Source organism: Heloderma suspectum, chromosome 3, assembly GCF_057233095.1.
Source record: "Heloderma suspectum isolate Gila_16-S chromosome 3, 16-S_ref, whole genome shotgun sequence".
NCBI classification, from domain to species: Eukaryota; Metazoa; Chordata; class Lepidosauria; order Squamata; family Helodermatidae; genus Heloderma; species Heloderma suspectum.
The window spans coordinates 72,272,093-72,295,226 of record NC_139460.1 but is presented as its reverse complement, the minus strand read 5'-3'; the positions used below and the strand labels follow the sequence as shown (position 1 = coordinate 72,295,226).

The 23,134-nt window shown below is 40.9% G+C and overlaps 1 protein-coding gene across 3 annotated transcripts in view; it reads right to left on the bottom strand.

Moving 5' to 3' along the window:
- The window catches only part of ROBO1 (roundabout guidance receptor 1), a 602,488-nt gene that overhangs the window by 66,060 nt on the left and 513,294 nt on the right, over positions 1–23,134 (bottom strand). For all 3 annotated transcript variants that reach the window (XM_084843506.1, XM_084843507.1, XM_084843508.1), the window contains exons 9-14: positions 16,674–16,879; positions 11,689–11,770; positions 11,365–11,533; positions 11,097–11,263; positions 9,326–9,447; positions 5,103–5,334 (exon numbers count right to left, since the gene is read on the bottom strand). In XM_084843506.1, the coding sequence (XP_084699632.1) occupies positions 5,103–5,334; positions 9,326–9,447; positions 11,097–11,263; positions 11,365–11,533; positions 11,689–11,770; positions 16,674–16,879 (978 nt within the window). The remainder of the gene's footprint in view (positions 1–5,102; positions 5,335–9,325; positions 9,448–11,096; positions 11,264–11,364; positions 11,534–11,688; positions 11,771–16,673; positions 16,880–23,134) is intronic.

The window sequence follows — 23,134 nt, the reverse complement described above, 5'->3', positions numbered from 1 at the left end:
AAAGTCAGCCGTGATAGGCTACGTGACGATTTACGTAGCCTATCACGGCTGACTTTGCAGATCTAGCTGTGATAGGCTACGTTAATCGTCACGTAGCCTATCACGGGGGCTTTTTTTTTTTAACTTTTAATTTCGCGGCCGGGCGAGGCGAGGCACCTCCTCCCCGGCCTGAATTTCGGCCGGGCGAGGCGGGAAGCCTCCCCCCAGCCTGAATTTCGGCCGGGCGAGGCGGGAAGCCTCCCCCCCCGGCCTGAACTTCGGGGGGAGAGCAGCGAAGCGCCTCCCCCCCACCGCGAAAAGCTGCGAGACCAGGTAATTGACTTTCGTGCACCCTTAGATGGAAAGGCTACCGGGACCTCATAAAACCAACTGACTATTATCCTCTCCTTCTGATCCACGTGGGAACAAATGATACAGTCAGAAGAAATGTTGAGTAGATCTGCAAAGTCTATGAGGTTCTGGGTAGGAAAGTGAAGTACTTGGGGACACAGTTAGGGTTTTCATCAGTCGTTCCTGTCGAAGGTCAGGGCATTGGCAGAGAAAGAAGGATGCTGAAAGTGAACAGCTGACTCCACAGATAGTGTTGTCTGGAAAGGTTTGGTTTCATGGACCATGGCCTACAATACCAATATGAAAGACTCCTTGCAGATGATAGGGTGCATCTCATGGCAATTAGGAAGATGGGTAGAAACCTCACAAACCTGATCAAGAGGACTTTAAACTAACTCATGGTGTGTGTGTGTGTGTGTAGCAAAATACCAGAGCTAATTACTCAGCCAAGTATTACAAAGAAGAATACAAAGGACAAAGGAGGAGACAAGATGGTGGAGGTGGATTCCAGTAATTTTCAAGTAAATACGGCAGGGAAACTGGGAAGGTGCAACACCCTTAGCCTCAATGTCTATATACTAACACATGGAGCATTTTCTCCCACAGAAACAAACAGGATGAACTTGAAATCCTAATGCAAGATGGTAAGTACGATCTGATAGGTATCACTGAGACTTGGTAGAATGAGACTCATGATTGGAATATAGGCACACTGAAGGGTGTACTTTGTTCAAAAGGAATAAACCTAAGAGAATGGGAGGAGTAGCACTATATGTAAGGAATGTATATACCTGTGCAGAAATTCATGATTCTGAGAATGCAAGCCCTGTTGAAAGCATTTGGGAAAAGACAGAGGGAGAAACAAGAGTGATGTTGCTGTGGCAGTTTACTACAGACCTCCCAGCCAGCTGAAAGTCATGGATGGTGCTGTCCTGGAACAGATGACAAAACTTTCACAGCAATAGTAGAAATAGGGGATTTCAACTATCCTGACATCTGCTGGAAGTCTAAGTCTGTAAAGAATGCAACATCCAGTAAGTTATTGATCTGTCTTGTTGACAAGTTCATATCTCAGAAGGTATATGAAAGTAAGAACATAATAAGAGTCATGCTGGATCCAATCAAGGGTCCATCTAGTCCAGCATTCCGTTCACACAGTGGCCAACCAGCTGTCAACCAGGGACTCATAAGCAGGACATGAGTGCAACAGCACCCTCCCACCCATGTTCCCCAGCAGCTGGTGTACATAGGCTCACTGCCTCTGGTACTGGAGGTAGCACATAGCCATCAGGACTAGTAGCCGTTGATAGCCTTCTCCCCCAGGAATTTGTCCAACCCTCTTTTAAAGCCATCCAAATGGGTGGCCATCACTACATCCTGTGGTAATGAATTCCATAGTTTAACTATGTGCTGTGTTAAGAAATACTTCCTTTTATCTGTCCTGAATCTCCTACCAATCAGCTTCAGGGGATGACCCCAAGTTCTATTATTTTGAGAGAGAGAGAAACATGTCTCCCTGTCCACATTCTCCACACCATGCATAATTTTACAATTATGCATGTGCTTTACAAGTACAAAGGGATCTGCTGTCCTAAACCTAATCCTAAAAGGAAAATAAAAGGTAGATGAAGTGAAAGTGGCAAGAACATTAGGGGAAAGTGTCCATGTCATCTTGGAATTTGTGATAGAGAGGGCTATGAAAACCGAACTTAGTTCGGCATGTACCTTGGACTTTATGAAAGCCAATTTCAAAAAATTCAGAGAAAAGTTGGGTGAGATGCCATGGCTAGAAATCCTGAAGGAAAAAAAAAAGAGTTCAAGAGGGATGGGAGATCCTGAAAACTGAAATTCTGAAGGTACAGTGAGAAACTATTCCCATGCGAAGGAAAAATGGGGGACATTTAAAGAAGCCTGTGTGGTTGAACACAGAGCTCTAATGAGCTGAGACTCAAAAGGGTAATATACAGGAGATGGAAGAAGGGATATATGACCAAGGACGAGTACAATAGATTTCCCCAAACCTGTAAGGATGGGGTCAGGAAGGTGAAGGCCCACAATGAGCTGAGGCTAGCAAGGAATGCTAAAAACAAAACAAAACGCAAAGGGCTTCTTGGATATGTTAGGAGCAAGAAGATCAAGGAAGAGGTAGGTCCACTGCTTAGGGAAGGTGGTCAATTGTTAACAGGTGATGGAGAGAAGGCAGAACCACACAACTCCTATGTTCCCTCAGTCATCTCTCACAAGGGGAATTGTGTTCAATCTGGGACAAGTAGAACAAATGATATCTGCAGGCATTTGCAGCCCAGAGTAAGTAAGGACATGATTGAAGAGCACTTACCTACTTTAAATGAGTTCAAGTCTCAAGGGCCAGATGAATTATATCCCTGAATGCTGAAGGAGCTTGCAGCTATTTACACTGTAATCTTTGAGAACTCCTGGAGAACAGATGAGGTGCCAGAAGACTGGAGATGGGCAAATGTCAGACAAATCAGCCTGACATCAATAAGAGACAAAATTATCAAGCAGATGATTAAAGGGTTGGTCTGTGAGCATGTAAAAATGCATTCATTACTAGGTGTCAACATGGGTTAGACAGGAATAAGTTATGGCAGACCAATCTTATCTCCTTTTGTGATAGTTACTGGTTTGGTAGATCATGGGAAATGCTGTGGACATAGTATAACATAGTGTCAGCAAAGCATTTGACAAGGTTTCCCTTGATATCCTTGTTGATGAGATGGTAAAATGTGGGTTGGGCAATACTACAATTAAGTGGATCCACAGCCGGTTGCGCTACTGTACTCAATGCGTGCTAATTAATGGCTTGGCATCCTCCTGGAGAGAGGTCTTGAGTGGAGCGCTGCAGGGCTTTGTCTTAGGCTCTGTGCTAACATTTTTAGAAATGACTTGGATGAGGGTGTAGAGGGGTTGCTCAACAAATCTGCAGATGACAAGAAGCTAGGAGGGATACCCAGCACCATAGAAAATAGGATCAAGATTCTAGACAGGCTAATAAGATGAAATTCAACAGAGATAAATGTAAAGTCTTGCATTTAGGTACAAAAAATCTAAGACCCAAGTATAGGATTGGTGAGACCTGGCTTAACAACAGTACATGTAAAAAGGACCTAGGTGTCTTAGCAGATCAGAAACTGAATATGAGCCAGCAGTGCAATGCGGCAGCTAAGAAAGTGAATGCAATTATGGATTGCTTTAACAGAATATTGTGTCCAGATCACGAGAAGTAATAGTTCAGCTCAATTATGCATTAGTGAGGCTGCATTTCTGGGCACCTCATTTTAGGAAGGACATTGACAAGTGGGAATGTGTCCAGAGATAGTCAAGAGTCTGGAAACCAAAACCTATGAGGAATGGCTGAAAGAGCTGGGTATATTTAATCTGGAGAAGGGAAAATTAAGGGTAGACATGATAGTGGTCTTCAAATATCTGAAAGGCTGTCATGCATAAGATGGAGCAGATTTGTTCCCTGTTGCTCCAGAGGGTAGGACTAGAACCAGTAGGTGGAAAACTGCTAGGAACTAGATTTTGGCAAAACATGAGGAGAAACTTCCTAATAGTGAGAGCTGAGATTGCCTCAGGAGGTGGTGGGTTCCCTTTGCTGGAGGAAATTAAGCAGAGACTGGATGGCCATGTGTCAGGGATGCTGTAGCTGCACCTTTCAGTGCAGAGCCTGCACTGAACAGGGGGTTGGACTAGATGATCTCTGAGAAGACTTCCAACACTAGGACTCTATGAATGTGTTGATCCACTTTGTAAATCAGCTACTGCGAGCACAAGTTGTCAGTATGCACATGGTGACCTGTGCAAAAAAAAATCCACACAGTTCATCAAGTACATGTTGGTGATTTGTGACTTATGGTTCCCCAAAAGCAAGCTCTCCTTGAACAATAAGGAAATTGTTCTACTGGCCTTTGTATATATCAGTCAGTCAGGTCACCTGGAGAGAAATATACCTTGCACATAATCATCTCTTGGCTCAATGCAGAGTCACATGAAAAGGTGGCTTTCAAGAGGGATATTTTATCTTCAAGAGACCCATCCTAAAATCTTTGGTTATAGATCCACAGATTTTAAGGCCTCAAAAGAACTATGACAATCAACCAGACTTTCCACCCAGCACTTAGAATTTCAACTAGCTTTTCTTATATCAACCATTGTGTTTGGCGTTCCCAGAGATGTGATCAGATTTGATGGGGTTGGAGGGTGGACTTGTTGAGTCCTCTAATCTGTAACAAATACCAACAGGAGGAAGGCCGAGTGGTATTAATTTAATTTTTTGTTGTTCCTTTCATTCATCACCTTTTAATGACCTCATTCTAAGTAGTGTAGATAGGACGTCCTCTAATGTGTAATTTCCATTCCTTGAACTATGATTCTTTGATGTCTCTGTGGTGTCTGTTATCTACTTTAGACAGTGATTATCAAGTGCCTCAATTTGACACAAGTCATTTGTGACCAGACCATGAACTCAGCAGATATGCACACACACAGCATAAAAATAAGAGAGAAAAAGCACATTTCTTATAATGTCTTTGAGGGGATTTTTCATTTGAATGCTTTTGAATATTTACTTCTGTGTCAACAAACAAATCACATAATGATCAGCCCTATGCATTGACAGTCTCTTTAGTGGTTGAGGGCTGAGTTCCAATTTAACAAAATGCTCTTCAAAGAAAATCAAGTAATGAACACATCAGGGAGAAACAAGCCAAAAAAAAAGAAAAGATGAACACAGCCATGCTGCTACTTGCCTTCTTCCAAAGTTTTAGCAAATTTCACTTCACTATCAGCTCCTTGAAATTCATTAAAAAAAGGTCGAGCCTTAATTTCATAGTTCACTCCCTTTTTGAGTTCGGGAATGACAACGCTGTTTTTTGTTGGTGTCCTTACTTCAAAAATTAACCACTCAGATTCCCCTTGAGAAGCAGTTGTCGGCCTGTACAAAATTTTATATCCCTGAATATACTGGGATTGTTGGTCAACCTATCAGTGGAGACAGAACACCCATATTAATTGGTTGATAAGTATTAACTGGAAACAGTTTTATATGGCAAAACGTAATATAAAACAGCAAAACCACGAAGCTCATTCGTTTTTGCATTTCTCCTGCTTTGTTATATTAGTATTAAACTTGTTTCAAACGGAAGCAAGGCTCTGTTTGGATGGGATCTAAACAACTAGTTTGGAATACTCAAGGAATACTGAATGATGGGGGGGCGGGGTTGTTACTATTTCTTTATTTCTTTATTTTTTAACAACAGGACCCCATGCCATATCACAAACTGCTTTTGAAAGCCACCACTGTTTCAAAAACTGCTTCCCTTGTGTGCAAACAAAAGCCCAAAGCTTCCTGGAACATGGATAGAAAGCTAAGATTAGACAAAGAGATCCAATTTAAGTTCCATATTCAGACATTCAATTCTGTGGGTAGCTTTGACTGAGCCATTGACCCAGTTCGCACAACCGCAGCTGGTGAAATAAGCTGCAGTGGCTTCTTTCCCCCATCATGCATGCTGGCAAAATAAGCCACCGTGGCTCATTTCTCTCGCGCATGCCAGTCGTGTGCTGGTGGGATTAGCATAATTATCCTCAGCGGTGCAGCTTGTTGGTTCTGGGTGGCTTGTTACCTTCGGCAACAAGCCACCCTGGCCAGGTTTATATGACACAACAAGCCGCAGCACCAAGGGTATTTATGCTAATCTCCCCAGCGCACGACCAGCACATGCACGGTGGTTGACAAGCCACCGTGGCTTATTATAGACCTTGCAATCATGTGAACCAGGTCACTCTCACTCAGCCTGAGCTACTTAACCGAAATAAGTGATACAAGTAGTAAAGTACTTTGCAAACCGAAAACTAATATAGGAACTAATACTATTAACAATGTAATACATTAACACAGTACATAATGGGGATAAAAACCCATAATGTAAACAACAGTATCACTGACATTACTCTAGTTAAAAAAGCAAAATAATATTTTACAATGAAGGGCATTACTATTCCACCCACAAGGATCACTGAAAGAACTATTTAAAGGAAAGGGAGCAAGATACCTGAAATTAGCAATCACAATTCAGAGAATAGGGAGATGCATAGCAGAGTAAGTTCCAAAAGTGCTTTTACCAACAGAAACTGAATTAAACTTTTAGAGATAGATCCAAAACCCTCATCAATACACTATAAAAAGCATCATAACTTGCAAGCACACCACATTGTCTCTCTCTCTCTCTATATATATATATATATTGGAATTAACAATACTTAATAGTTAATAACAATATTTATGACCTATCATCTTAACTCATTCATGTCGAAGAACAGATGTAAATTCATAATAAACTTTGGAAGTACAAAAAAATAACACTGAACACGGTATCTATTCAGGTGCTAGGATATGTTACAATTTAAATTTTTTGAAGATAGCTAGAGAGATTAGCCCACTCCTGCTTGCTTCAATCCAACCTTCCTAAAGAAACTGCAGCTTCCCAACTTGATAGAATGACTTGTGTTTTTCTCTGGTTCCCTCCGAACACATGTATTTGATAAAGTGGACTCTACACCAAAAAAGCTTATGCCATAAAAAGCTTTTAAGGTGCCAGAACAGTCTTTGTTGTTTACCCTGACCACAGTGGATTAAAAAAGGACAGCCAGTTGGCACAATCTACATTCCACTAACTCTGCTTGGCTCAATTAAATATATCAAGATAAAGGAAATATTTTCCTCTTCTCTCACATTCTCAGCTGGGGGCATTGCATACTAGGGTTGATAATGTCTTATAGTATCACTTAAGGGACCATTACTAAAACATTATTGAGAAAAATACATGATATAAGGCAAATTAAAACTGAATTTATTAGAACTTTATATGATCCTGATAAATTTAGAACGCCATTCATTAGCGTTTCAAGGCCTTTTTACATTGCCTGAAATGTGTAAGTTCTCAGTGTAAAGTAGTATTGAACCAAGATACATGTTAGCAGTCATGGACTGTGTAAGTGTTGGGACTGTTTTAAGACAGAGAGCTTGCCATTTGTCAGGGATGCTCTGACTTGGATTCCTGCATTGAGCAGGGGGTTGGACTCAATGGCCTTGTAGGCCCCTTCCAACCCTACTATTCTATGATTCTATGATTCTAAGAGTTCCACATGCTTCTCATCAGATATAAACAAACTTAGCACATGAGTTGTTCCATTCATATACAGCACTTGTGGCCCAGGCCGATTTTGATGGCGTGCTAACTCTTCATGTGAATAGACAACTCACGTGGTAAGTGCAGTTATATAGTTCAGACCTGTGTGTAACATTTACATAGAAAAGCATGTTTACTTAGACATGACCCCATTTAATTATTGTATTAAATAACATTATACCTAGTGCCAGGTGAATAGAGCTGTTGCCCTACTTTGATAATCTAATGTATCTTGTCTATAAATGTCATACATAATATTGCATAAGATGCAAGCTTATTAGTGTAATGCCCATCACTCTCATAACTTCTTTCTGGTTAGGTTTATAAGGGAGCAATCCTATGTCTCCTAGACAGTGTCTGGGGACATAGGATTTCTCAGTTTCTGGGCTCCGAGGTTGAAACCAGGGCTCAGACATGAAAGTGCAAAAATCACACTCCCTCTCCCCTCCCCCTCGTAGCCAGCGCGGTTCTCTCCGTGCCAGCAACATCTCCGCGCTTGGAAACTGAGGATGGAGATGGGGAAAAGGGAGTGGGGAGGAGAGGAGACTGTGGAAGCTGTATTAGAAGCATAGAATGGTAGGGTTGGAAGGGGCCTATAAGACCATTGAGTCCAACCCTGCAGCTTCCTATGCACTGTGCAGCCTCCCCACCTTCCATTCTGAAGGTCTCCGGCTAGATAGGCAAAGTCTAGCCAAAAATGCAGGGCAGCCGGAACATAGAGGTGAGGATTGCCTCTGTGCTCCAGCCACCCTGCACTGGATAGTCGTCAGCCTCTGAGTTCAGAGGCTGAAAGCAATCTCCATAGGATTCCTCCCTAGATCTTATTTCTGTTGCTGTACTTTCTGAAAATAACATTTTTAAAAATCACACACAAGCACTTTGCTTGTAGCCGCTGTTGTGTACATTTTACCCTTAGTCTGAATATATCTGGGGAGTTTAATATGCAGAAGCCGCTTCACAGGAATTTTCTTTAAGAAATTTTGCAAAAGTTAACAATGCATCACAAAAAATTAAGAGAGATCTAATTTTCAAAATCCTGCTTCTTTTTTTTGCTTGTTTTATCGTTATTATTCTAACCTGGATAAAGCAACACATGGGTTGAAAACGTGGTTCTTGAAACTGCACTAACTTGGCCAAGAGAACTGCCATAGAACTCTTGGTGAGGTTTTAAGTGGTTGGTTAAATAAGAGGAAGTCCACTGCAGGTGGCCCTTGTGCAGCAATTCCTTCTAATTAGCAAGTGACAAAGCAGCAAACTCTTTTCTGGTCCTTGATAACATGAAACATTACATTCATATCACAACATGGTAACTGTTGCATCTTACTTTTCATACACTCCATTATACATCTTGGCATTTTGGGTTGACCAGAATAAAAGTATTGGCCAGAGGTCAGGCACTCTTTTGTTAGTGGTGAAAAACTGCACTTGTGGACCTGACTTTTTCTTACACACTTTAAATGTATACATCTATTTAAAATATTTATACTGCCCTTAATAACCAATAGTTTTCAAGATGGCTTACAACATATTTTAAGAAACATTCGATAAAAACTACAAATTAAAACAAAACATAGAACAACCCACCAATAGATTAAAACATGGCAGCAGACAATCTTTTTAGATCCCACAAATGCCCTTGTAAATGTAAAAATAACAATGGAACTTTTATAAACAGTTTATCACCATCTGTTCAGAGTTGGTCATGAATATATTATTGTATTTTGAAATTCTTTTGGGATACTTCTTCGTATACGCTGCTATGATTTTTTGGCTTGACTTACTGTCCAGTGAACTTCGATTGAGGAAGAAGAAAGGATTGTGGGATTATGGAGATGTAGAACGACATCACCCAGCTCCCTCTGTACTTGTTTGTGATCCACACCCTGACTTGTAGGTGGAACATCTGTAACAATTTTAACAAACTATTGTTATAAATTTAGGCTTCCAACATATATAGAGAAGAACTGAAAAATAAGTTCAATTCTACCATCAGCCAGCGGTAGAATTTTAACATGTAAGAAAATTGGTTTTGGTGGTGTAGCAGCAGCAGTAAAAAAAAAAAAAAAAAAAAGCAGCATTTTCTGTTAAAAACAAGGTGTGCAGGGAGGACACAGCTTGTTTTTAATGCAAAACCGCGCTCCTGGAAAATGCAGCTTTTTTGCTGCTGCCACGTCAGCAAAATTTGGTAGCGATGTGGTGGTGCAACAGGGCAATTTGGGGTGGCATGGGTCACAAAAAAGGGTGGGGGGCCAGATATAGCCCATGTGTTGTCCATCCCTAGTTTAGAGAATGGAAGTTAGGGTGCAAGCCCTTAACTATTCGGTCATTGGCTTCCCTGTTTACTAGCTCAGGTCACTACTTGCAGAGGGTTTTTTTATGCTTTGTAGAATCCAGTTTATGGTCTTTAAACACTTTTTCCATGAGACTGATCTAGCTACATACAATGCGTGAACAACCTTCTACACAAGCTATGGCTTGGACCCAAGGATTGTGAGAATTGTTTCTGAAGAATTCAGATAAAATCATATAGTAGTGCCTCATATAGTACTGCCAGAATTCTGTTCATGTAACAGAGCTTTCCAGCTGCCTCCTACGCACTTCAACCCCATAGACTGGAGAGTCAGGGGATTCTCTGAAGTGCTAGGGGTTTGGTGTGAGAGTGTGCAGTGAACTGGGGAATCTGCAGAAACTGGGGTGCAAAATTCCTATTCGCTTGTGTGGGGCACCGCTGGATCCAAGCCTATGTACCCTTCCAAAATATCATAGTTATATAAAAAGACGAGTCTTGTGAATGGGTGGTATATAGTTCAATTCTTCAATTAGTTGGTGATAAAGATGAGAATAATCTTCAGAATTAATAGTAGTATTGATTTTTCTTGATACTCACCCAGTAATTTCTTTAGATAAACCAAAATGTATCTCATCTCAGCACATACTGTGAAACTTTGTTATTGGTGTTTTGAAATATTCCTTGGAGAGCCAGTAGTCATCACTGCAGACAATACTAGGGTAGACGGACTAAAGATCTGACTCACTTTAAGACAGCTGCTTAGATCTTATACCTGATAAAATGGTGCTGGATTCCGCATAGATGTACAGATAGTTTTTAGTTTGGTTTTGGTTTTCCCACACTATCCTGAAGGGCAATGGAGGACTTGACTAATGCCAAATCATGTTTTGTTGGGTGCTATTCTATCAACTGTATTTCATTATGAAAAGCTGTTTCGAAATAAGTAACTCTATGTACTAGATCAGTTTCTGGAAGAAAACTGTGCACTTATCCAGAACCTTACTTGATGTTTGCAAAGTTGTAGCTCCTACTGCCAAAGGGACAAACTGTTCAAATTAAAAAGTGGCTTGTCTCTTTTTCAGTGGGAAAACCTGTGGTAAACACATAGTTGTTTCCTCAATATAAAAACCCATTTTGTTTTGCAGTCTTTTATCATTAGCTAAAATTGCCGTATCTGCTTCCTTTCAACAACCACCAATATCTAAACAACAAATCAAGGGTGCAATGGTTGCCTTTAGCTCAGTTTTAAATATATATTTTACCTTGTGTTTTCACTGGATCAGATATCTGGCTGGGATCACTAATTCCATATGCATTGGCTGCCCGCACAAGGAACAGATAAATTGCATTTGGTTTCAGCCCTTTAACTGCAAATGTTTCTGTTTTTACATTTTCTGCTACAGTTTGCCAGCTACTGCCAGCTGCATGGCTAAGGATAAAGCACACATACACAAAACAAGTTAGCGCATGCTTGTGATTTAAGCAACCTAAAAACATAAACACAACCAGATCACATGAAAGACATAATACCTGAAGGCCTCTATTATATAAGAGGTTGGTGTTGCACCTGAATTCAAATTAGGCTTCCATGACAGTGTTACTGTATTTTTGCTGACATCAGTAACTTCAGGTTTTGATGGTGCACTCGGAATCAAGTTAGGGTCAGTGGGTCGTGGTGGCTGCACTGGAACTCCATATTCTAATGGTGATAAAAGGCATATGAGTAGAAAACTGACATAGGATCACCATCGTACTCCCGTATATTTAATTTATTACATAATCAGAGAACGATTAGACAGTAATTGCTTATATTTATGGTTTCTCCTCTGTTCAGGAGAATCTCAATAGATTTACCTTGGACTTCAATGTAAGCACTCCATGACGCTTCCCCACTTGGAGTAGAGGCAATGCAGGTATATCGACCAGTGTCACCCAGCTAAAGGGGAGAAAATAAAATAAATATTTGAAATAATCAGATATTCATCAGGTTTGTGTGTCCTTGATTAATATAACTCACTCAAAGTCCCCAATTTATTAGAAAAAAAGAAGGCACAAAGTGAACTTTCAATTCTATCTTTAATTGGTACTCCTATGCTCATAAGTGAGCACAGGATTAAAAACTTTACTTTTATTCATTCTGTGCTGTGGTCCTAGACACATGCTCCTAACACATTGACCCAGTTCAAATGTTCAAACAAACCATAGGCTGTTTGTGAGTGCACAGGAGCAAGCAAGCATGCTGGTTTCCACCCACTCTCGCTTTCCTAAGCACCCCACTCCTGGGTTGTTATCATTACATCCAAGCCTGGAGTTAACCCATGGTTTGTTGTTGGGTTAAATCTTGGGTTGATTAATTGGGTTGATTAACCCCTAAATAATCCAGAGTTTCTGGGTTCAGACGTAATGATAATAACCATTTAGGAAATAATAATAGTTTAGGTGAAAGTGAAAGTGGGTGAGTGGGCAGGAGGCAGCATGCTTGCTCGCTGCTGTGCAACCACAGCTAACTCTAAGTTAAACAACCCACAGTTAGACATTATGTGCGAACTGGGTCATCAAGAGTAATGCATTTCTTGGAGAAAAATACACAAACAGGGATGACTTTGAAAATGAATACAAGTCATTAAGTAATGCCTGGTAAAATGTTTGACCCCTTGGAATTCATGTAAATGCACTACATTAGTTTATATAATCACTGCAGCACTTCACTAGTTTCCAGAACAACTACCTGTTCTCTGTTCAAGTATTCACTAACTCGCATGTACATGAAATATACATATCTAGAAAATGATATATGGTTCATCTTTTCAGTGTGTGTGTGTGTGTGTGTATATATATATATATATTCATAACCTTCCCTAACTTGGTGCCCTTCAAATGTTTGGGGCTACAACTTCCATGAACCCAAGCCAGCCTAAGAGGTTATCAGGAGCTGCTGGGCTCAAACTGGCAACGTTCGGGCCTGTGTGCAGCTGCCTTGTTGTGCAACTAAACTTCATGTTGCAGCATCTGCCTAGATGGCAGTATCTTTAGCCCTAGGACTGGCCCTGTCCATCGAGGCTGGTCATTGCATCCTCCTGGAAAGGAAGAATATAAGAGGGTTTCCCGTTTTAGTTAAGCCTTGCTTGAGCAACCATGCTTTTCTAAGTTCTGGCATGTTCCTGTGACCTTTTGGCTGTCTTTAGGTCTTCATTCAGCTTCCTTCCTGATCCTAACTAGCTTCCTCCTACAGGATTACTAGTTTAGGGCTCCTGGCTCACCTCAGACTGCTGCTTGTGGCCCAGCCCCAACAGTGGTCTTAGTGCCTCCCCTTGCTCACTTTAAGCTAGACAATAGGGAGATGTTCAAGCCAAGCCAAGCCAAGCCAAGCCAAGCCAAGCAAGCCAAGCCTCTCTCTCTCTGTTCATTGAATTGGCAAGGCTCATTCATTATAAAAGAACTTCAGAACTTAGATCCCCTTCTATCTATAACCTATCACACTTCCTGGCAGGCTACATGCCTCCTCTAGATAAGTGGATTGAAACAAATTTCATGTTTACCTATAAGGATATCCCCTAAATTTTGTGAGGCTTACTATGCTGTGATCAACAGACATGGATTAGGAAAGAGTCATAGCAATCTAGGAAGTTACCAAGGATCATGTTTCCTGTGTAGCTTTCAACATGTCTGGGTCTCCATTTCACAAGCCCACTCTACACACTTGAACAGGAGACAGGGAATTTATCCCAGTTCAAACGACTGGTGGCACTCTATTCCACTGTACTGACACTTTTTTGTCATATCTATGCACACATAGAGATGTAAAAATATAGTGTGAGCTCTGAGGGGGTGGTTATTAGGCAGGAGATTTGACTGTGTAGGTGATGAGGTCTGTAGTGGTGGGAGAATGGGAGGAGGAGCATTTGAAGGTGTATATGGGAAGACTTATGATTGGTCTATGTGAAAAAGATAAAAGGGTCTGTGAATGTTATGTAGAAGAAGAGAACAGTTCAGGACAGGAGCTCTAAGTTACCTTTAAAGTTGGCAATACTGCTTTGTTGTTTTGTTGTTGTTATTAACAGTTTATTAGATTTTTGTTCATTTTACAATACAATACAAACAGTGAACGTTCCCCCCTCTCCTGTCCCCACTTCCCCTATTCCCTCCCATTTATGTCCTGTCCCACCGGTCACCCTGTCATGTATTTAAAGAGGAGGGTTTCATGTATCTAAGTAAAGCCATTAAGCAAAAATTGGATAAATAAGTGTGTGTGTGTGTGTGTGTGTGTGTGTGTATATATATATATATATATATATATATATATATATATATATTTTAAAGGGTTGTGTGATGCATATCTCTTTGCCAGCCTGCACTGATTTTATGGTAAATCATTGTATTCTGCATCTAATTCAATAAAATTTCCCCATATTAATTGGAATTTATTTTCTTTTATCCATTTGTTGTAATATGCTTTTTCATGGGCAGCTAAGGTCAATAGATCTTGAATCTAATCATGTATATTTGGAGTTTTATTTGCTTTCCATTGTTGTAGAACAATATGCTTGGCCATTACTGAACCATGCAGCATGCCCCTCTGCCAAGTTCCATTTGCCCAGAATGTATTCCACTAAAGCAGGATTACGTATTCAAAGACAGCATAACTCTGAAATCAGATGCTTCATGTCTTGCTTAGGGGCTTCCTGGATGCATCTAACCAGCCACTGTTGAAAACAAGATTCTGGACTAGAATAACTTTTGCCTGATCTAGCCAGGCTCATCTTATCTTTGGCTACACTATGGTTGACTTTACAATGCTTACTGGAAGTTTATTTTAGAAGCCCTTAAATCTCCACTGTGAATGTGCCTGGGTTAGCTTCCCTAACACATGGCCTTTCTGACATATACGTCAGGTCCTAAAATGACCATAGACAGAAGCTGTAGCAGATCTTCAAGAACGCACTAAAAGCCTGAAAAAATCTCTATTCTGCCATGTAACGCAGAAGCAAAATTGCATAGCCTGATTACACTGTTTCTACTTTCCTAAATCCCATTTAGCTAGTTTCTGTTTCTACAAGCTCCATTAAAGGCACAATCCTATGCATGCCTGTTGTACGCCTTTTTTGTGTCTAAACATGCATGGGACTGTGCCCTAAGCTATTGTTATCATTAACAAACAGGTTGGAGGCAGCAGTTCCGAGAAAAGTGTGTGTGTGTGTGTGTGTGCGTGTGCGCGCGCGCGCGCTTCATTTGCTGGAGGATAGGACAGGAGATTACTATTTTCTAAAGGTTCCATTTAGAAACAAAGTCAAAGGTAAATCTTGCAGAGTTTGAAAGTACTAAGATGGTCCTGAAAATGCTTGATTCACTGCAGGAAAGTGACAGGGAATACTAACTATTGCCAAGAAAGGTGTGATCTGAATACAGTGTCTACAGCTGCAGGTAGAAGAATGAAAAAATGCATTTGTGTATGAGGTTAAAGGATATGTTTTTTGGCTTGTATAATATCATCATTTTGGCTAAACAATGACATGTTTAGGCAGCTTCTGGAAGTGAAATGGAATGGGAATTGACCACTGGCCTGACAGTTACAGCTCAGTCCTATTACATCCTTCTTTACTAAAAAGTAAAGAAGATACTTAAATCAATGAGAATATTTGGGACTTCTCTTCACCCTGCAAGTTGCTGATATGCAAAAGTTACGCAGAGAAAATGCCACAGAACCACTACTATGTTGGAAAGGAAACAAAGTAAGGAATGAGTGAGTTTCACTAAATGAAAGATTCAATATTTGCTCCATTTTCTTATCCTTATGTATTCTTGCAAGAATTCTTGTCGACGGTTGAAGGTGATAACATTTTTTGCAGTGATTTAGATAAAATAGCTGTATATAGTTCAATCCCCAGAATGTGAAAACTAGTCCAAGCTCATGTAAAACTACCACAAAAGATATACACAAAGCAATTAAACCATTCTGAAAAGGTCAATCTAATTTTTTTTGTAAAAAAAAATTAGACAGAACATGTCAGTGACACAAATTTTGTACTGGCATGTAAAGTTGCATGGGCAGGTAACTGCATAGTCTCCAGTAATGTATTGTATGAAAAGATCTCTTTACATTTGGCCTAATTTTATGAACCAAGTTATCCTAAGGCAAAAACTTCCAGCAAGTAAGAACAGGTGTTGATATGCCTTGCAAAAACACAAATTATTTTGCTATAACTTCTCTCAAAGGAACAACACATTGACCATATATGTTTTACAAAACCTTCCAGAAGCCAGCTCAGTGTTTCATTACATTTTGAGAATAGCACTCCTGCAAGGGTATAGGTGATAAAACTGAAGAAGCACAAGAACAACATTAGGGATAACCACCCAATATATAAAATATAGTAACTGAACTGTAGAGAATATTTTAAACTATTAATAAAATATTTAAGATATCATGCTATGCAAAAATACTGGAACTCTTTACTGTTCACATACTTGTTAGCCACTGTGGAATCCTGAAGTAGGCTTACAAAACTTCTATGGCTAAAGCTTGTAGTCATTATAGGCACTATTTCACCACTACCCCACCTTCTAATTTAGAAAAACTGTTTTCTAAATTAATTTTTATTAGAAGAATTTGACTTATGAAATCTGAAAGAACTTGCCAGTGGCTCTGTTATAATCAAAGGTACTTTGGGAATGCAACATAAGCAATCTCAAGAAGAGAAAAGTCAAATAAAGATGATATTAATACAGTTATTTAACATTCCATTAATTATAAAATTAGAGATAGCAACATTCAGGGCCCCAAGGCAAATACCAAAGAGAAGTTAAATTTGAAGAACGGTGTGGTTTCCATTTCAATCTACCTTGGCATATCGAATCTGTAATGCGCCAGTTTCCAATTGCTTGATTCGGGAATCCTGTGTGGAGATTAGGATGCCATCTTTTCTCCAGAGAATTGTGGGCATTAGAGTGCCTGCAGCCACACAACTGAGTACTAAAGTACCATCTACAGCTACAGTCTGATTCACAGGACCCTGTCGAATGACAGGGGGAGGCCGGTCTGCAATTACTGGCAAAAGAAACAATAGGAAGAAAAATAAGTGTTTCTGCAACAGGAAGCAATTTTCTAAGCATCTAAGCAACAGTAGCTGCTTTGAGCTTTAAAAGAATTTAAAGATAATTAAGTAAGTAATTAAAATCACAGACATGCATTATTCAGGTGATAGTAGTATGATGTTCAATTACAGAATAACCAGTTTTATTATTTGTTTAAGAGGAGAAAGGTTGTGTCATGTATTAGACTCTTCCTCATATTCACTTAGCTCCATTAACCTTTGAAGACTCTGTATGAATTTCTCACCTTCTTTGAAATGTGCCCCTTTCTCTTTATTTGTGTCTCACCAAGCAGCAGGTCAAACTTATTAAAGAGTGGGAATTTCAGCATTTTTGTAACAGAAGCTTAGCAGAATAGGGACAGCAGATATTCATATGTAGCCTATGCAAGAGTTCTACTTCCAAAATTTCATAGATCGCTATGGTCATTAGTGATGAGTGGAACAAGTAAATATAAGATAGCATTAGAGCTAGATCAGTTATTTTTCACAATATTCTCTAATTCATTCTTCACCTATAAGGTTTCAATTTTCTAATGCCAATACTAAATCAACTTAAATTACTTGTACAATACATTAAATCATTTTATTGTATTGTATAGTTGATCTGTGAAATGTATGATTAACTGGTTAATTGATTTGCTAGATTAATACAAGCAACTGTGATTAAGAGACCAGGATATTTTCACTGAAGACAATGACAGGAGGCAGGAGCATTCAGGCACAGAGCTCATTCCATGTCCTATAAACTGTTATTCAATCATAAAAAAAACCCTGCCAGTTTAAAAGACCAGACGATAAGGTTATCTCATGTTGGTCCAAACTCCACAAAGCCAGGAAATTGGAAGCTAAGGCTGTTGCCTTATCTGACACGCCCCATGATCATTCATGATGTTGTGCAATGTTGCAAATTGTGCTTGCCTACAAGTGACCCTCCATGCACCCACACTTTTCCTGGGTCTTTCAGTCTCAAATCCAGATTGGGAAGATGGAGTGCCTGGGACCAGCAAAGGTGTCTCCTCACTTTCTCTAGCCATGCATAATTTTAAACACCGCTATCATGCAGTGGAGGCCGGTGGCCAGTCTGAATGGTGGGACAGAGGGCAAGTCAGCAGAGGCATAGCCAAGGGGTCATGAGAGGCAGAGCCAAGAGCTCATGAGAGGCAGAGCCAAGGGGATCAATGGATAAGGAGTAGACTTTGAATTTCCAACCCATACCACAGAAGGAGAAAACTGAGACGAAAAACATGCAAAAGGGGGGAGGGGATCATATAACCACACAAAAGTACTCCGTTGCACCCACATTCTCCTGTTTCTGCAATAACTCTCATTTCAGAGAATCAGGTGACTTTAAGATGATGAATGGGAGCAGAGAATCCACACAGCCATAATAACAATAATGATAATAATTAAAATAAGATGTGATCTTACGCTCAGATCCACATAGAAAAGCAGCCTTTGGAACATAGAAACAAGTTCTGAAAGCCTCCCAACATCCATGCTTTTGTTCTAAAAGTATCCAAAAACTCCTCAAAAAGCATCCACCAGAGCAGGCCTCCTCAGAAGCAGCAGAGTACAAAATTCTAGTTTATGCATGTCTTTCTTGTAAGAAGTAAGGACTGGACTGCTCAGAAGAAAGTATAGGCATCCCTTTGTATGTAATGATGATAAGGATGATTATATTGCTTGGGAGCCAGCAGGAACCCATTGCAACCCCCCCCCCCTTGATTGATTGGGTGACTGACTGATTGATTGCATTTACCCTTGAAAGACCAGGTCCACAGCTTGGGGGTCATCTTAGACTCCCAGCTGTCCATGGAGGCTCAGGTGTCAGCTGTGAGCCAGACAGCGCTGTACCAACTGATATGGCGGCTGCGCCCCTACTTTCCCGACCATCTGCTCCCATCGGTAGTACATGCCCTGGTCTCCTCTCATTTAGACTACTGTAATGCGCTCTACAAGGGGTTACCCTTGAAGATGGTTCGGAAGCTGCAGCTGGTACAGAACGCGGCGGCTCACCTGATTAAAGGCAGCTGCCGGCGAGATCACATCACTCCAGTGCTGAAGGAGCTGCACCGGCTACCAGTTGTTTTCCAGGCCAAATTCAAGGTGTTGGTTTTGACCTTTAAAACCCTATACGGTTCCGGCCCAGCCTATCTCAAGGAGCGCCTCCAGCAACACCAGATAGGCCACTCAAAAAGATCAGCCTCGAATGGCCTTCTCTTTGTCCCATCAGCCAGGACAGCTAGGCTGGTGAGGACGAGGGAGAGGGCCTTCTCTGTGGTGGCCCCCACTCTGTGGAACTCCCTCCCTAGGGAACTCCGCCATGCCCCCTCTTTAATTAGCTTTCACCATGCATTAAAAACATGGGTGTTCAGGCAGGCATTTGGGGTGGGTTAGGGTAATTTTAGAAATGTGATATTTTTAATGTTGAATTTTATTGTATACACTGTTTTTATTGTTGTACATCGCTCAGAGTGGCTGGGTGACAGGCCAGATGGGCGATTAATAAATTTAATAAATACATAAATACATAAATGTATATCCTGCTTTTTCCCCTCCAAGTAACCCAAGGTGGCATACATAATCCTCCTCCTCTCCATTTTATCCTCACAACAACAAGCCTGTGAGGTAGGTTGGGCTGAACGTCTGTGACTGGCCCAAAGTCATCCAGTGAGCTTCCATGGCCAAGTGGGGATTAGAACCCGGGTCTTCCAAATCCCAGTCCAGCACTCAAACTACTACACCATACTGGCTCTTTTTCACACACTGTACTTTTCACAGATATACACAAAAACACCCCAAACTATAACATAAATGATGATGATAATAATTAAAATAACACATTATATTCTCAGAATAACACAAAAAAGCAGGCTTTGGAATACAGCAGCAAGTTCACACCCTGCCTCACCAATCCATGGTGTAGAATTGTTTGCCAACCCTGATTAAAAAATAATTCTACTCTGAACATGTGTAGTTTTACACGTTAAACTCACCTAAATTATATCACAACTATGACTGCAGAAATAAAATGGAGCTTGCTTCTGCTGTCCTGATGCTGAACACATTTACTTAAGAATCAGCACCATTTTCTTGTAGAAAAAGATAATCCATTTCAAAAATAAAATGTTTATTTTTTTTAAATGTCAATTTATATATTTTTTATTGTTTCTTTATTGTAAGTTCTACCCTCATAAGTTCTACCCTTAAAGGCAGCATAAAAATTCCTTTCCCTCAGACTGCTGAGGAAGATGAGAGGGAGAAGCATCATCATTCCTAGTGAAAGGCTAGCTGGGGAATGCTGGGAGTTGTAGAACTTATTTCTGCCTAAACATGTCTAGGATTTCATCCTATTTTTCCCCTCATCCCTCCCTATTCTTTCTTCCTTATGTGTCATGCTTGTTTGTTTTTTTAGATTGTAAGCCTGCAGCCAGGAATTGTCTTCATTTACTGTTTATTTATTTCCCCTTCACGGATCACTGCCTTGTTGTGGCGAAGGGGCTTGCGTAACTCAGTGAAGCCATAAGCTATACCGTGCAAGGCCACCCAAGACAGACAGGTCATGGCAGAGAGTTCTGACAAAATGTGGTCCACTGGAGAAGGAAATGGCAAACCAAGCCAGTATTCTTGCCAAGAAAACCCCATGGAATGTATCACAAGGGTAAAAGATATGACGCCGGAAGATGAGCCCCTCAGGTCGGAAGGTGTCCAATATACTACTGGGGAAGAGCAGAGGGTATTTCCAAGTAGCACCAGAAAGAGTGAAGCGGCTCGGCCAAAGCCGAAAGGACACTCAGCTGTGGATGTGTCTGGTGGAGAAAAGAAAATCCGATGCTGTAAAGAACAATATTGTTTAGGTACCTGGAATGTCAGATCAATGAATCAAGGTAAGCTGGAGGTGGTCAAACATGAGATGGCAAGATTGAACATCAACATCTTGGGAATCAGCAAACTAAAATGGACAAACATGGTTGTATAATGATATAATGGTCATTTAATTCAGGTGGCCATTGTATCTACTACTGTGGGCAAGAATCCTGTCGAAGAAATGGAGTAGCACTCATAGTCAATAAAAGGGTGGGAAAAGCAGTACTGGGGTACAATCTCAAAAACGACAGAATGATCTCAGTACGAAACCAAGACAAACCATTCAACATCACAGTAATTCAAGTCTATCCCCCAACCACTGAGGCCAAAAAAGCTGAGGTTGATCGGTTCTATGAAGACCTACAACACCTTCTAGAACTAACACCAAAAAAAGATGTCCTTATCATCATAGGGGATTGGAATGCTAAAGTAGGAAGTCAAGAAATCACCGGGATAACAGGGAAGCATGGCCTTGGTGTACAAAATGAAGCAGGACAAAGGCTAATAGAGTTCTGTCAAGAGAACACGCTGCTCATAGCAAACACTCTTTTCCAATAGCACAAGAGGCGACTCTACACATGGACGTCACCAGATGGTCAATATCGAAATCAGATTGGTTATGTCCTTTGCAGCCAAAGATGGAGAAGCTCTATACAGTCAGTCAAAACAAGACCTGGAGCTGACTGTGGCTCAGATCATGAGCTGCTTCTTGCAAAATTTCGGCTTAAATTGAAGAACGTAGGGAAAACCACTAAACCATTCAGGTATGACCTAAATCATATCCCTTATGAATACACAGTGGAGGTGAGGAATAGATTTAAGGGATTAGACCTGATAGAGTGCTTGAGGAACTATAGACGGAGGTCCGTAACATTGTTCAGGAGGCAGCAACTCAATCCATCCCAAAGAAAAAGAAATGCAAGAAAGCCAAGTGGCTGTCTGAGGAGGCTTTACAAGTGGCTGAGGAAAGAAGGGAAGCGAAAAGCAAGGGAGAAAGGGGAAGATATACCCAACTGAATGCAGAGTTCCAGAGAATAGCAAGGAGAGACAAGAAGGCCTTCTTAAATGAACAATGCAAAGAAATCGAGGAAAACAATAGAATGGGAAAGACTAGAGATCTTTTCAAGAAAATTGGAGATATCAAGGGAACGTTTTGTGCAAAGACGGGCATGATAAAGGACCAAGAAGGCAGGGACCTAACAGAAGCAGATGAGATTAAGAAGAGGTGGCAAGAATACACAGAAGAACTATACAGGAATGATCTTAATGTCCCTGATAGCCATGATAGTGCGGTCACTGAACTTAAGCCGGACATCCTAGAGAGTGAAGTCAAGTGGGCCTTAGGAAGCATTACTAACAACAAAGCTAGCGGAGATGACAGTATTCCAGCTGAGCTATTTAAAATCCTAAAAGATTATGCTGTTGAAGTGCTGCACTCAATATGCCAACAAATTTGGAACACTCAACAGTGGCCACAAGACTGGAAAAGGTCAGTTTACATTCAAAATCCAAAGAAGGGCAATGCCAAAGTGTTCAAACTACCATACAATTGCGCTCATTTCACATGCCAGCAAGGTTATGCTCAAAATCCTGCAAGCTAGGCTTCAGCAGTATGTGAATCGAGAACTACCGGAAGTACAAGCTGGGTTCCGAAGAGGCAGAGGAACGAGAGATCAAATCGCCAACATTCGCTGCATCATGGAGAAAGCAAGAGAATTCCAGAAAACCGTCTATTTCTGCTTCATTGACTACGCGAAAGCCTTTGATTGTGTGGATCACAACAAACTGTGGCAAATTCTGAAAGAGATGGGAGTACCAGACCACCTGACCTGTCTCCTGAGAAACCTGTACGAGGGTCAAGAAGCAACAGTAAGAACCAGACATGGAACAACCGATTGGTTCAAAATTGGGAAACGAGTATGACAAGGCTGCATATTGTCGCCCTGCTTATTTAACTTATATGCAGAATACATCATGAGAAACGCCGGGTTGAATGAATCACAGGTCGGAATTAAGATTGCCGGGAGAATTATCAACAACCTCAGATACGCAGACGTATCCTGAAGGAAATCAACCCTGAGTGCTCATTGGAAGGACAGATACTGAAGCTGAAGCTCAAATATTTTGGCCACCAAATGCGAAGAGAGAAGTCACTGGAAAAGTCACTGATGCTGGGAAAGATTGAAGGCAAAAGGAGAAGGGGACAACAGAGGATGAGATGGCTAGATAGCATCACCGATGCAATGAATATGAACTTGAGCACACTCCGGGAGAGAGCGGAGGACAGGAAGGCCTGGCGTGCTATGGTCCATGGGGTCACGAAGAGTCGGACACGACTTAAC